The following is a 14494-nucleotide window of genomic DNA, read 5'->3' on the forward strand; positions in this document are numbered from 1 at the left end:
CAAATTAAGATTTTACTCCTATTTCTCCACACTACACATAATTATTTTCAAAATGATACAGTACAAAGGTTGTTACCTTATATGTTTAGCTTAAGAGGATTATGAATTGTTTCTCTTACAAAATGATGTATGCATCAATAACAAGTGATGTATGTTCTAATAAAACTTAGATAAAAACAGGTATAAAATGAAAGGCTATGAAACACAATCATTTCTAATCATAATTAACTTTGTGTTAGTCTTTATTAAAACAAAAAAATCAAAATTTCAGACACAAAACTACATGATATATACAAAGAATATATAAAAGTAAAAGGAGAAAACAGTACATATCTACTATGCTAGCACAGCAGAAATTTCAACTGGTTATTCAATCCCAAATCCAAATGTTTACATCCAGGACGTCACAGAGGTAACTTCCTTTTGTACCTGAAGTAAAAATAAATCTATTTAATAGAAGACAATAAAATAGGGTTCATTTGTGAACTGTCTAACAGTTCCATAGATACAGTATATTAAAATTCTACCTAAGACATAGATATATAAATTATATATAGTCATATAAATTTATATATAATCATATAAATTTATATATATATAAATTAAACCAAAATAAATTAGCTGGCATATGCCTCAGGTAATATCTGTTTTAGAGATGAGAAAAATGGTAAGGTATAGCGACAGATCTTACAAAGTCTCAGAGAACTAAAAGTTACCTGTACTGATTCTCACTGTAAATTGAACATAAAATGTCCATAACTGCCACACTGTTTTAATATACATATAACATTAATATAACAAAATAATAGGTAAACAGTCCAAATCTGAATTCTTCTACTCCGTGAAACTGGCATTTCATTGCTATACCACAACCTTGAAGAGCAGTTAATTCATCTGACCAAAGCGATTAGTCAAAAAATAGAAACAGTAAAAATAATGACTTAAACTGTTGCTCCAACTTGAAAATCCTCAGAAGTCAATACAATATTATTACTATCCGCTTTTAAAATTCATTTTGTGCTCTTAGGTTAATATAAGTTCAGCGGCTTCAAAAATGCTAAAGTCTGGCTTAGAAAAATACTCCAGCATTCAGTGTTACAGATGACAGCCTGAAGAACTTGGTCTATTCTAATGCTAGGACTTATCCTCACACCTTCCTCTGGGAAGACTCTACAGGGTATAATGTCCCTTTCTGCTTTTAATTAGGAAGGGATGACGTCAAGGCAGAGGCTATTCAGTTCCTGATACCAAAATCCATTCTACGTTTGAGCATGTTGAATAGAGAAAATATCAAGAGCCGTTTGTTAAGGTTGTTCATTTTTAAAAGGATTATAGTCACAAGGATTTCCTTAATTTTTATGACCCTATTAAAATCAATGTTAGCATATGATTAAAAACATAAAGAATAAAATCTCTGCTTTTCAGTTACCTTACTGAGCTCTGGAAACAGTTCTTGTATTACAATGTCCAATAAAACATAAGTCAGCTAAAGCACAAAAAAAGTTTTTTAAGGCATTAGACAAAGAAAACCATAAAAATGATAAACACATAATTCAGGACTATGGTTACCTCTAAATGGGAAAGCAGGAAATAGAATTTACAACATCAAACCAGCACAAAAATAGTTTCACTAGTATCTATAATGCTCTGTTCTTAAGATGAGTGTTAATACCCGTGTGGTCACATGTGGACATTTTATTATTATGCCTTGTATTTCATTTTACGTTAGATATTTTATATGTAACAAAAATTTTAAAGAAACAAGCAGGACACAAAATTGTAACTGCATTGAGATCTCAATAGATATGTATAGATTCTAAATATAAAAATGTTAACTGGTTATTCATGTTATCTGAATGATGAAATTCTCAATTTTTAAATCTTTATTTTATTTCATGAATTTTCTGTATATTCCAAATTTTCTACAATGAATATGTTTATTTCAAACCAAAACAATCCGTGTTATAAACAAAAAAAGATATTCGCCTAGAAAGAGTGACACAAATAAAACACTTTTTACCATTTGAATGTTTGAATTACACTGCCTTGATTTAATATAGTGTCACTTCACAGTTAATAATATATCAGACCCTCCCTGGCTGGGGTGTCTCAGTGGGCTGAGTGCTGGTCTGGGAACTGAAAGGTTGCTGGTTTGATTCCCAGGCAGGACATATGCCTGGGTTGTGGGCCAGGTCCCCGTTGAAGGCATGTAAGAGGCAACTGATCAGTGTTTCTCTCGCACATCCATGTTTCTCTCCCTTTCTCCCTCCCTTCCCCTCTATCTAAAATATAAATAAAATCTTTTAAAAAATGCAACAGACCCTACTGTGTCATTCAGAAAACCTAGCCAACTCTAGTCAACCTGCTTTAATGAATTTACCTGCTTGTTGAGAACTGGCTGCTGTAAGCCATCAAATAGAAGCCTGATGCTTTCATACTTAGCTTCTTCACCAATACACTTGACAATCAGATCTAAACAAGAAAGCCACATGTGAAACAATTTTATATCATGAAGTGATTCATCATTAACTGAATCATAAAAGAAAATCTCTGCCCTGTGTCCCATGTATTATGCAAAAACTGTTAATCAAAAATTTTCTAAACCAGGTTTCTGCAAGGGTTCTATGGTCAAGGTGAGAAATGCAGTACTGGGCATCCTCTTTTTGGAGACTCACGTGCACAAAGAAAACTGCAAGCACACAGGCTGTCACAGTAAAGAAATGTGCTATACTACTAAGGGATAAAAGATAGTTGGAAAATAATACATATTGTATTATTCCCTTCAGGGAAAACAAAATACAACCCTAAGATTGTGTCTGTATTTGTACACACATGTATAGGAATGTATGGAAAAATGTCTGTTGAGGATTAACACCAAACGGAGCACGTGGCTATTTCTGCACAGCAGGAAGAGCATGGCTCCTTCTTTCTACTCTATTCATTTTCATGTTTAAATATCTTAATATCAGGAAAAAAAGTTTAATTTAATTTTTAACAGACTTTCCCCAATGAATACGACCACTTTGTTTCTGTACAATTTGCATAATTACTATTAACCATCTTACAAAACAATCCCTTTAGGAAATGTTTAAATACTAATTTAGAGTCCAAAAAGTGTAATGCATCATTCCTGTTACCAAAAAGAATTAATTCTTATGAAAATCTCTACTGAATGTTTTCCCCCAAACAAGAAAAGCAAACATTCATAAATAAAAGAAGTTGTTCAAATTTTTGTCCCTTCCCCCAATCATCATAAAACCCTTAATGCTGGTCACAGAAAATTCTCATTTCATGTTTGCTTCTATGAGGTAAATCTAACCCTAGGAGGCAAAGGCCAAATTCAATTTACAATAAGTACAGTGGATCCTTGATATTTTTCAAGCTATGCAACCCAATATGGATCTTTCTGAATCCTCTAATTCACCAATACTACATAGAATTTCCCAGTTAATATGCATGAAGCATAATGGACAAAAATAAGTGATCCTTTCAGATCCTTCAGGAGTCACTAATAAATGAGAAGGACAACAGAATGGCATGCTAAGCTTACTCACTAGCTAAATTACTCCTTTCCAAACAAGAGTCTCAAAGTAGATGTAATTCAAATTTGTGCCTCAGAAAAATAACAAATTATTACACTCATTGGATTTCCATGCAGTTCCTGAATATCAAAACTAAGACTGTTAAAACCATGAGTGCTACATCATGTTATAAAACAGGTAAGAAATTGTCCCATCATTTATCTACAGAAGACTTACTCAAAAACAGCTTTTGTCTACTTTTACATTCAGACCAGGGATGGAACTTCACTGTCAACACATAGAGCAGTAGAAATATTTTGGGAATAATTTTTCAATGATAAGAATTCTTTAAGATACAGTCCTCAGCCTTCTTCAATTCTTATTCTATATTTCCCCCTGGGCATTATCCTCTAGAATGTGACTTCCATATCTCTATCCCATACCACCATTCCTCCAATTTCCAAACAGGGACAGCAAATGCTTACTAGACATTTCCTCCTGAATAATGTATAGGCACTTCACACTCAAAATGTCCTAACCTAAATATCCTCTGCTTTGACCCCCTGACATTTTTTCCTTGTATTTCCCACCTCTGTAAGAGGTTACTACCATTCATTTACTTAGTGGCCCAAGCCTACCTCTTTTAAGGGTCCTCCTTTGAGATACTTTGTGACTTGAACATAACTCTATTATCACAGGCATGTTTGGACTGCATGTATGTTTTCCTGCTAGACTTGAGCTATGCAAGTACACTTTTTTTTAATCCCCTGTACTCTACATAGTATCTGGCACATGGAAGGTGCTGATGGGAGGCAGCAGGATTCCAACTGTCCCACAAGCATGTCGCTTGGACTACTCTGCTTATAAGTTATTGTTAAAAAGATCTATTTGTATGAATAGAAATAGCCCTGTCTGAAAGTCCTCAGTGCTATCATCATAAAAGCCAATTTTTATTTAACTAATGAGCTAATTTTATTGGTCTTTATAACTATTTCTAAAATGAAAACTCACAGTAAAAATTAGCTTCAATAATTCCTATCCATTGTGACCCAATGGGGTGTTAACCTATATTAAACTACTTCTTAAATATTACACCTGGAATGTAATTCATCATTTTTTCAAAAGTCTGTTTTGCTCGTTGTTGCTTATCTTGGAGAGAGCGAGGTTCAGTGTTTTCACAGAACACAGCATCTAAAAAGAAAAAAAAATACTTTCTGGAATTTCACCTACTACACACAAAATATTTATTTCCTCATAGTGGAAATACTAATAAAACAAACGAAAACAAGGCTTTTAGATTTGAATAAAATCATTAAGAGTACACAAAACATCACACACGTGAGAAAATACAAACCTCTGAGAAGTGTTATAAGTGAGACCAAACGGTGCTCCTGAAACAACTGTTCCAGTTTACAGTGGAGATAGTAGTCAGTATACATTTCCAGAGTGTTTTTAAAGAGGATTCGAGTTCCCATTAAGAGATGATGAAGCCAGTCAGGAACTTGGAAAACCACTCGTCCTGAAAGCATCACAGGAAATACTTTGTTCTTAAGATAAGTGTTTTAATATTTTCCAATATAAAAGACACAAATAGCCAATATTTTATTTGTTAACACTAGTAATTTTATTATGTTCAAGACCAACTGTACTGAATTCTTATAAAAGAAGTATTTACAATTTTCAAAAAAGTCACAATGGGGCAATACTCAAGAGCACTAATTTAAATCACAGAAGAAATAAGATACATGAATGAAAACCATATTTTAATAGTAACCACACTGATCTTACCTACGTACATCAGGTAATCATAAACTCCTTCTACAGTCATCATCTCCATAAAATAATTCTGATTTTGCTTTCTTTCTGTATTCTCAGCACGGTTTGCATTATTCTTAAACAGGTCATTGAAAAGCTAAAGTAAAAGTTGAAAAAATAAAGAAATATGTAGTTTATTACACCTATTGATAATAATCACTAAGACTAAAGTAACAAAGAGCAAAGACATTTACATTTTTTTCTAGTCAAAACAGAACATCAGGTTAGGATCTGCCTAAAATTTAACACTTATACCTAAAATTAAATTTAAAAAATGTTCCTCCCAAAACAGTGCATAAAAATCTACATTCATTTCAGACACAACAGGTAATTCATTATTTATAACTTCATTTCTTTACACCAAAAGGAGCAAATGAACATATAAAAATGTATAAAGGTATTGATGATAACTAATTTTAAAACTAACATGATTTAAAAATCATAAATCACTATTTAATTACAGGTTGTTTAGAGGTGAACATTAAGCTTTAAGCAAAGTTTATCTGGACAATGATAGATAGTGAAAGCCCAGAAAGGACTTTGATTAATGTGAAAAAAAAAAAAAAAAAGAAAAACAAGATATGAAGAATTATGAATGATGAAATGCAACTAAATCTCATTCCTACTTACCCCCAAACTTTGCAAAAAGCATCTATTCTCAATAATAATCAAACAGCAGAAATTAAGGAACTAAAAAAAGTTTGATGTAAAAGATCAACAAAGGCAAAAACAAATGGGCAAAACCTTTGGCAAGACTGATCAAAAAAGAAAAGAAAAAGACACAAACAAAAGGGAACATAACTACTGATGTCAGAGAAATTAAAAAAGAGAATATTACTGACAACTTTAGGCCCAAAGATTTTGAAATTAGATAAAATGGAAAATTTGCTGAAAAATATAACGTATTAAAAAGTGATTCATAAAATAATAAACCCAGAGAATATTATAATCACTAAAGAAATTAAATTTGGTTTAAAATTATCTTCTACAAACAAAATTCAAGGCCTAGATGGCTTTACCAACAAGTTCTACCAATTATTTTAAAAACTAATAATTCCAATAACTCTACTAGCAAATTAGAAAAAGGCTAATATCACATAAATACCAATGTCCAACTAGGATAAAATAAGAAGTCTGTTCACCTGTAAACACAGATGTAAACTTCCTTAATCTCGTAAAGTGTATCTATGAAAAAAGCTACACTGTACTATTTAATGGTGAAACACTGAAATCATTCCCTTTGTATAGCAGGTCCTAGCCATAATGAAACAAAGCCTGCCATCATCTGCCAGGTAAGTTTGTAAATCTAAAAATATTAATAAATATATTACTAAAATTAATGTAAGTCTAGCAAAATTATTGAACTAAAAAAAATACACAAAAATCAACTGTATTTCTGTTTACCAACAATCAAGTTAAAGTAATAACAAAAATGAAGGTGTTTTGGGGGAGAGGAGGACTGTCTTTTGAGCCCACATAGCTCCTCAGGCTGGGCACTACTATGGCATTAAACTTAGACCTAGGATATATATTCCCAGTGCCTAACACTCAGTAGTAGGCACACAATAAAATACTTGTTTAATGAAGAGATAAAATACTTTATAAACCACTACAATTAGTAATACCATCAAATAAACACAAATACATTATAGCAAGTAATTCCTTGATTATTAGAATTTGGTGACTTATAACCTCAGAAAACCACTTTTAAAAAATACCTCAAATACAGAAATATAACTTTGCAAATATATTATCTAAAGAAACATTTAACAGGCTGACAGTGACTAGAGGGGAGAGGGGAGGGAATTTCAGGGAAAAAGGGGAAGAGTTTGCAGGAACAAGTATAAAGGACACACAATCAAAAACTGGGGGGGGGTGAAAATGGGAGGGAAGTGGGGAGGGATGGGAGTAAAGGACAGAAAATTGTACTTAAACAACGATTAAAATAAAATTTTTTAAAAATTAAACTGTTAAAGCAAAGAACCAAGCAATTATTTGCAATACCCTCCTTATACTGTAAAAATGATTTCTATATAAAGAAAATTAAAAGTGCCATCCATTTCATCAACACAGGATTCTCCCTATAAAGGAAAAGTTATTTCAAGTAAGACAATTTCAAACTTAATGTCTCTTTAAGGTGAGTTCAGTACCTTCTTGTTGTTCTCGGAAGTTGGGCTAAGAATGGTCAGCTCTGGTTTACTTGGTTTAGGCTTTGGAGATTCACAAGAATTAATGAAATTCATGATGAAAGGTTCCAAATGCTGACCCTTCTGTGGTAATACAGAGATCATAGTATGAAAATAGAAAATTAAGATTATGATTTTCAGTATCATATTACCCATTAAAATTTACTAGTATTTAAATATGCTTTTAACTATCATGTTATATAATAGAATATACATAAATTAGTTATTTACCTCTTTCATTAGTTTTCCAGGAACAGACTTTATAATTTTCCCTGCAATTAGAAGTATATTATTAATTTTATGAAGGCATAATATACATCATAATTGCTTATATGAATACTTCACTAATTTTAAATACTAAAACAGCCAAGTAAAAAGTTAAATCATAAGAAATATTTACAATTACCCACTTCACACAACAGAAATTTACAATAACCATGATATATTTAACTATTTATAAATACAACATTTGGGATTTACTTTAAAATAATCCAGTTGGGTGGGAGGTGGGGGAAGGGATAGAACAAGCCAAGTGTTGATAACTGCTGAAATAGAGTAAGGTATTCATTATATAAATTTCTTTAATTTTGTGTATATTTGAAATTTTCTATAAAAAATGTTTTCAGAAGATTTTAAATAATGATGAATATATAAAGATATCTAAAAATATACAAAAAAAGTTTTAAAATTGCTACATTTAGAGAGTCCCAGCCAAGATGAAGGCATGGGTCAAAACACTTCACTTCCTCACACAACCAAAAGGAGGATAACAACCCCATCTAAAACCAATAAATAACCAAAAACACCAGAAAATCAAACTGCATGGAACTCCAACAACCAAGGAATTATAGAAAAAATCAACCAGAACCACCACACTGGTAAGGTAGACTGTGCATGCTGACTCAGAAAAACCGTGGTGAGGTAGCTGAGGGGTGGGGCTGACTGCCAAGCTGGGCAGAGCTGCGAAGGAGGGACTGACTTAAGAGGAAAACTGAGACTCAGAGCTGACTGTGGGCTACGGCTGGGGTTGTGGCAGTGGGAGATACTTACAGTCTGACACTAGAGGCTGTTGGCAAGTGTGCTAGAGATGAGCAGGCGAGCTGCACTGTTCCCTCTCTGGCCCCTACCCCACAGGCAGTGCAGCAAAGAGGGTTGGCCTACCTGGGTGAATACCTAAGGCCCCTCCCCTTACAACTTATCAGATGTGCCAAGACAAAGAAATATGGCCCAAATAAAAGAACACAGCAAAACCTCAGAACTAAGCGATGAGGAGATAGCCAACCTATCTGATGGGGAATTTAAAGCCCTGGTAATCAAAATGCTCACAGAACTGACTGAGCTTGGTCAAAAAATGAAAGATACCCAAAATGAAATAAAGCAAAATATTCAGGGAACCAACAGTGACGAGAAGGAAACCAAGATTCAAAGCAATGATTTGGAACAAAAGGACAAAATAAACATCCAACTGGGTCAGAACGAAGAAACAAGAATCTAAAAAAATAAAGAGAGGCTAAGGATTCTCTGGGACAACCTGAAACATTCCAATATCTGAATTATAGGGGTGCCAGAAGGAGAACAGCAGTAGGAAATTGAAAACTTATTTGAACAAATAATGAAGGAAAACTTCCCCAATGTGGTGAAGGAAATAGACTTCTAAATAGACGTCTAGAAAGTCCAGGAAACCCAGAGAGTCCCAAAGAAGTTGGACCCAAAGAGGAACGCACCAAGGCACATCATCATTAAGTTATCCAAGAATAAAGACAAAGAGAAAATCCTAAAAGCAGCAAGAGAAAAGGAGACAGTTACCTACAAAGGAGTTCCCATAAAGCTATCAGCTGATTTCTCAAAAGAAACCTTACAGGCAAAAAGGGGCTGGAAAGAAGTATTTGAAGTCATAAAAGGCAAGGACCTACATCCAAGATTGCTCTATCCAGCAAAGCTTTCATTTAGAATGGAAGGGCCGATAAAATGCTTTCCAGATAAGTCAAGTTAAAGGAGTTCATCATCACCAAGCCCTTATTATATGAAATGTTGAAGGACCTTATATAAGAAAAAGAAGATAAAAAATATGAACAATAAAATGACAACAAACTCACAACTATTAACAAATGAACCTAAAAGAAAAGAAAAACAATGAAAAGAAAAACTAAGCAAACAACCAGAACAGGAACAGAATCAAAGAAATGGACATCACACAGAGGGAGTTCAGTGGGGAGGGGGAAGGAAGGAACAGGGGGGGAAAGGTAGAGGGAAGAAGAAGCATAATTAGTAGGCATAAAATAGATGGGGAAAGATAAAAAAAATGGTATAAGAAACAGGACTCAAAGAACTTATATGTACAACCCATGGACATGAACTAAGTGGGGGGGAGTGTTGGAGGGTTAGAGGGGCAAGGTGGAGGGGAATAAAGAGGGAAAAATTGGGAAAACTGTAATAGCATAATCAATAAAAAATAAAAAATAAAATTGCTACATTTAAATTGGCTATTTGAGTAGTTTATATTCTCTATTAAAGACTAAAAATATATTTCTAACCCTATTTATCAAATTTTTCTTGATTTTATCTCCAGGTTCTCTTTAAGATTTTCTCAAAGAAAAAATAAACAAGTGGGAGTACATCAAACTAAAAAGTTTTTGCACAGCAAAGGAAAATATCAACAAAATTAAAAAAAAAAACAATCCACACAATGAGAGAACATATTTGCTGATACATCCAATAAGGGGTTAACATCCAAAATTTATAGAGAGCTTACAAGAACTCAACACCAAAAAAACAAACAACCCAATTTAAAAATTTCAGGGGAATTTCAGGGGAGAATGGGAAGGGTTTACAGGAACAAATATAAAGGACACATGGACAAAAACTAAAGGGGGTGGAAATGGGAGGGAGGTGAGGAGGGATGGGTGGGTGGGCTGGGATGGGAGTAAAGGACAGAAAACTGTACTTGAACAACAATTAAATTTTTTTTTAAAATCCCCCCCGCAAAAATGGGCAAAGGACCTGAGTAGACACTTCTCAAAAGAGGACATACAGAGGGCCCATAGATACACGAAAAGATGCTCAATGTCACTAATCATCAGAGAAATGCAAATTAAAGCCACAATGAGATATCATCTTATACCTATCAGAATGGTCATCATCAATAAATCAAGACAAGTGCTGGTGAGGTTGTGGAGAAAAGGGAACCCTAGTACACTGCTAGTGGGAATGCAGATTGCTGCAGCCACTGTGGAAAGCGGTATGGAGATACCTCAAAACTTAAAAATGCATCTGCCTTTTGACCCACAATCCCACTTCTGGAAATATATCTGAAGGAACCCAAAACACTAATTCAAAAGAACATAAGCACCCCTGTGTTCATTGAAGCATTATTTACAGTTGTCAAGATATGGAAGCAGCCCAAGTGTCCATCAGTAGATGAGTGGATAAAACAACTATGGGACATTTACACAATGGAATACTATGTGGCCATAAAAATGAAAAGAAGAAAATATTATCCTTTGTAACAGTATGGATGGACCTGGAGAACATCAAACTAAGTACAATAAGGCAGTCAGAGAAAGACAAATAAAATACCATATGATTTCACTCATATGCAGAATCTAATGAACAAACTGAAATAACAAGCAAAATAGAGACAAACTCATAGATAGAGAGCAAGATGACAGCTGGGTGGGTGGAGGGTAGGGGATGGAGAGATTGAGCTAAAAGGAAAAAGGAATCATAGACATGGACAACAGATGTGGTGACTTCAGGGAGTAGCAAAGTATAAGGGGACTAAGTGGTAATGGAAAAAAATACATTAAAAATTCTGTAAAAAAAGATTTTCTCAAGCATTTAGAAATGACTGTAAAAATAAGGCAAAACTGATAAATACCATTTAAATTTCTTTCATTTCAATTTAGAAAAAAGTAGACTCATGGCAATAGCAAGAGATATAATAATAGAAATTAAAAATAGAGATTGCTTTATGACATGCAAACCCCCGAACCATCCCATCAAGCTCTTTCTTTTTGGTACCCCCACATACCACTTCTCCCTCATTAAAATTTCCAAAGGTCCTCAAATTACAGGGCTTTATTCTATGCTTTCCTTTGTAGTACATACTCTTCTGAACCAAATGATTTATTTAATCTGACATCAATTAAATCTCTACTCCTTGCCTATCTCCCGCCTCTCTTCCCTTACACAATTTCTACAATTAAATTCTATAAACTCAACAAGTTCAGAACTGCTCTTAATTTATTCCCTGTCTCTGCAAGTAACAGCATTCATCCAGTTGTTTAAATAGAAACCTGGGTCACTTTGAGCATTTTTTCTCCTTGAGTCAAACCTGCACAATAACTAGGTCTACCCAATTCTATCCCTTATAACCAAATGTAAAATGTCCTCACATGTTCCCCTGATAAGAAGACCCATCCACACACACATATGAAATATTTTGGCTCAACTAATTTGGAAAGATACATATGAAAGCCAAAGGCCTACTTGTAATATTTAACTGATTCTTTTAGGTCTACAGAGACTTAAGATTAATAAAATATATTTAGAAATGTTTTTCTTCCATTATTATCTTTAAAAATTTTATTCAAACTTTTCTAGATTATATCAGTTTGGTTTGTACTTAACTTTATATAAAAGAAATTGCTATATATATTCTTTTGTGTCTTGCTTCTTTCATTCATGTTTTTAAGATTATCTATTACAAGAAGCTACCTGGCTATAGGTATTCATTGCTACAGATATTCATTTTATGAATCCACCACAATTTATCTGTCCACTCTATTGCTGGTGAACATTTGCATTATTTCCAGTTTTGGCTATTACAAACAATGCTGCTGTGAACATTCTTAAATATGAATATAAGATTCTCTAGAATATATATCTCAGAGACAAACTGCTGGGTTATTTAGTTTTATACTAAACTGTTTTTTCAAGTGGTTTTCCCATTTATATTCCTACCAACAGTGTAACTTATATAATATATATGGCTTTACTATATAAATTATTTTTCTAAATTAATGTGAAAATGCTGATTCTTTTCCGTTTATCCTATTATATTTCATTCTCTAATTTGACTTACCAAGATTTACATCTGGTAGTATCTTATCAAGAAATTGTGTTTCTCCACCATTGGGGGAGAGAAAATCTGCTAGAAGTTGACTATTACTCAGTTCTGGATGCTGCAGAAGTTTCTTGAATGAACAAAAGAAGAAAAAAAGGTTTAAAAATCTAGAAGGGTGATCAAACTATTTTAAAGTAATTTTTTAAACCAAGAAAACAATTCTAAATCCTCAAAAGCAATTTCACATTCAGAATAATAATAAAATTACATTTATAGGAAGAATAGTACCACATAGGAGATAAGCCCTCAGCCTCTGCAGTCAGACTAAATGGATTTGAATTCTGGTTCTTCTATCTGCTAGCTAGGTGTTCTAGAAAAGTTCCTAAATTGACAAAAAGTCAGTTTCCTCATGTCATGTGTAAAATGAAAATAATACAACATACGTTTTAATGTTGTTATAAAAGCATTTAGTACCTACCTTATACACAGGAAGATTAAACATGAAACTAATATTATTTCTCAGGTTCTCAACTATAAACAAGTATAACAATATCATACAACTATCTTGATAATTAAAAGACATTGGCAAAAATTAAAAGGATTTAGCAAAAACTAAATGTGGAAATGTGAAATAACTTAGAGGATCTGTTATCTATTCTCCCTACAACATTATTTTCTTATAGACAAACTGACCTTTTAAAGCCCAAATTAACCCATTCTTAGCTAATATTCACGTTTTGTAACTGTTTCATAGTTACAAAAGAGAAGAAGTCTACAGGGTGGGGAAAAAGTAGGTTTAAAGTAATGAGTACATGAAACAGAGTTTATTCTAGTATTATTTATTAATTATTACATTATCTTCCATAGAACTGTAAACTTACTTGTGCTCCACCCTATATATTAACAAAATAGTAGCACTGTAACCTTTAACTTCGTATTACCAGAAAAAAAGTTCTAGAAGGAGGTACTCTAGTTTTTAGAATTAGTTCAAATAATGGGTTAATGATATCAACAAAGACACAGGTTAACACTATGTGTTGTGTTCAGATGTCCTTGTAGTAGTTAACAGTTAATTCATATTTCAATTTTAACACCACAAAAAATTATGTAAGAAATATTTTCTGAATTCAAGTATTCCACAATTCAAATACAGGAAATAAAATGTAAATACCTCTTAATACTGTTAAATATTTAATTCATAAAGTACTTGTTTTTGGCTATAAGGAACTGAATTTAACGGAATTCACACTTAATAAAAACTACTTAATAAAAACGCGTGTCAAAAAAAGATGTTTTAAAGAGTAAAGCAGAAGTATACTCTGGTCTTATACACTTGATTAAAGACAGCTGGTCATTAATTTTAAAGAAGTTTCAAGTAAGTAACTTTTAAGTTGGTTATGCCAACAATGAAAAAAATATACCAGTTACATTGTTTACATAACACAATGCCCACTCTGAGAAAAATGGAACTCAATTCTAACTGGTAAATGATAGTCAGGAGATCCACAAGAAACTGGAAAAACATCTTCAAATTGAAAAAGGAAAGGAACTGAGGAATAAAACAGGAGGGGAGATTCTGAAGTTAAAAGTGCTGAACACAAAATTAAACATTGAATAAGACAAAAATAACAAAAACTACCTAGCATTCTTAGAATGTATTTAATCTTTTACACCAAACTTTTTGTTTCTTTCTTTAACATCCCACATGAAAACTAAGACCTTTTTTCCTCTAAGAAAACATCTGGTATTTTGTGTCTAGTCAAGATGGCAGCATAGGTAGACACGGCTTGCCCACTTGCACAACCACATCAAAATAACAACTAAATTACAGAACAACCAATACTCAGAACTGTCAGAAATCGAGTTGAATGAAAGTCTTACAACTACAGAATTAAATAAACTACATC

At 33.0% G+C, this 14494-nt stretch overlaps 1 protein-coding gene across 4 annotated transcripts in view; it reads right to left on the reverse strand.

Moving 5' to 3' along the window:
• Positions 1–211: 211 nt before the first annotated feature.
• SNX14 (sorting nexin 14) overlaps positions 212–14494 on the reverse strand; it is an 88788-nt gene continuing 74505 nt past the window's right edge. For all 4 annotated transcript variants that reach the window (XM_045842796.1, XM_045842794.1, XM_045842795.1 and 1 more), the window contains 9 exons: positions 12606–12717; positions 7754–7794; positions 7487–7606; positions 5310–5433; positions 4876–5040; positions 4617–4712; positions 2381–2472; positions 1430–1486; positions 212–429 (listed from right to left, as the gene is read on the reverse strand). In XM_045842796.1, the coding sequence (XP_045698752.1) occupies positions 391–429; positions 1430–1486; positions 2381–2472; positions 4617–4712; positions 4876–5040; positions 5310–5433; positions 7487–7606; positions 7754–7794; positions 12606–12717 (846 nt within the window). In that variant the 3' untranslated portion in view covers positions 212–390. The remainder of the gene's footprint in view (positions 430–1429; positions 1487–2380; positions 2473–4616; positions 4713–4875; positions 5041–5309; positions 5434–7486; positions 7607–7753; positions 7795–12605; positions 12718–14494) is intronic.

The sequence above is a fragment of the Phyllostomus hastatus genome, unplaced genomic scaffold, assembly GCF_019186645.2.
Source record: "Phyllostomus hastatus isolate PE091 unplaced genomic scaffold, TTU_PhHast_1.1 phas_contig_40, whole genome shotgun sequence".
NCBI lineage: Eukaryota > Metazoa > Chordata > Mammalia > Chiroptera > Phyllostomidae > Phyllostomus > Phyllostomus hastatus.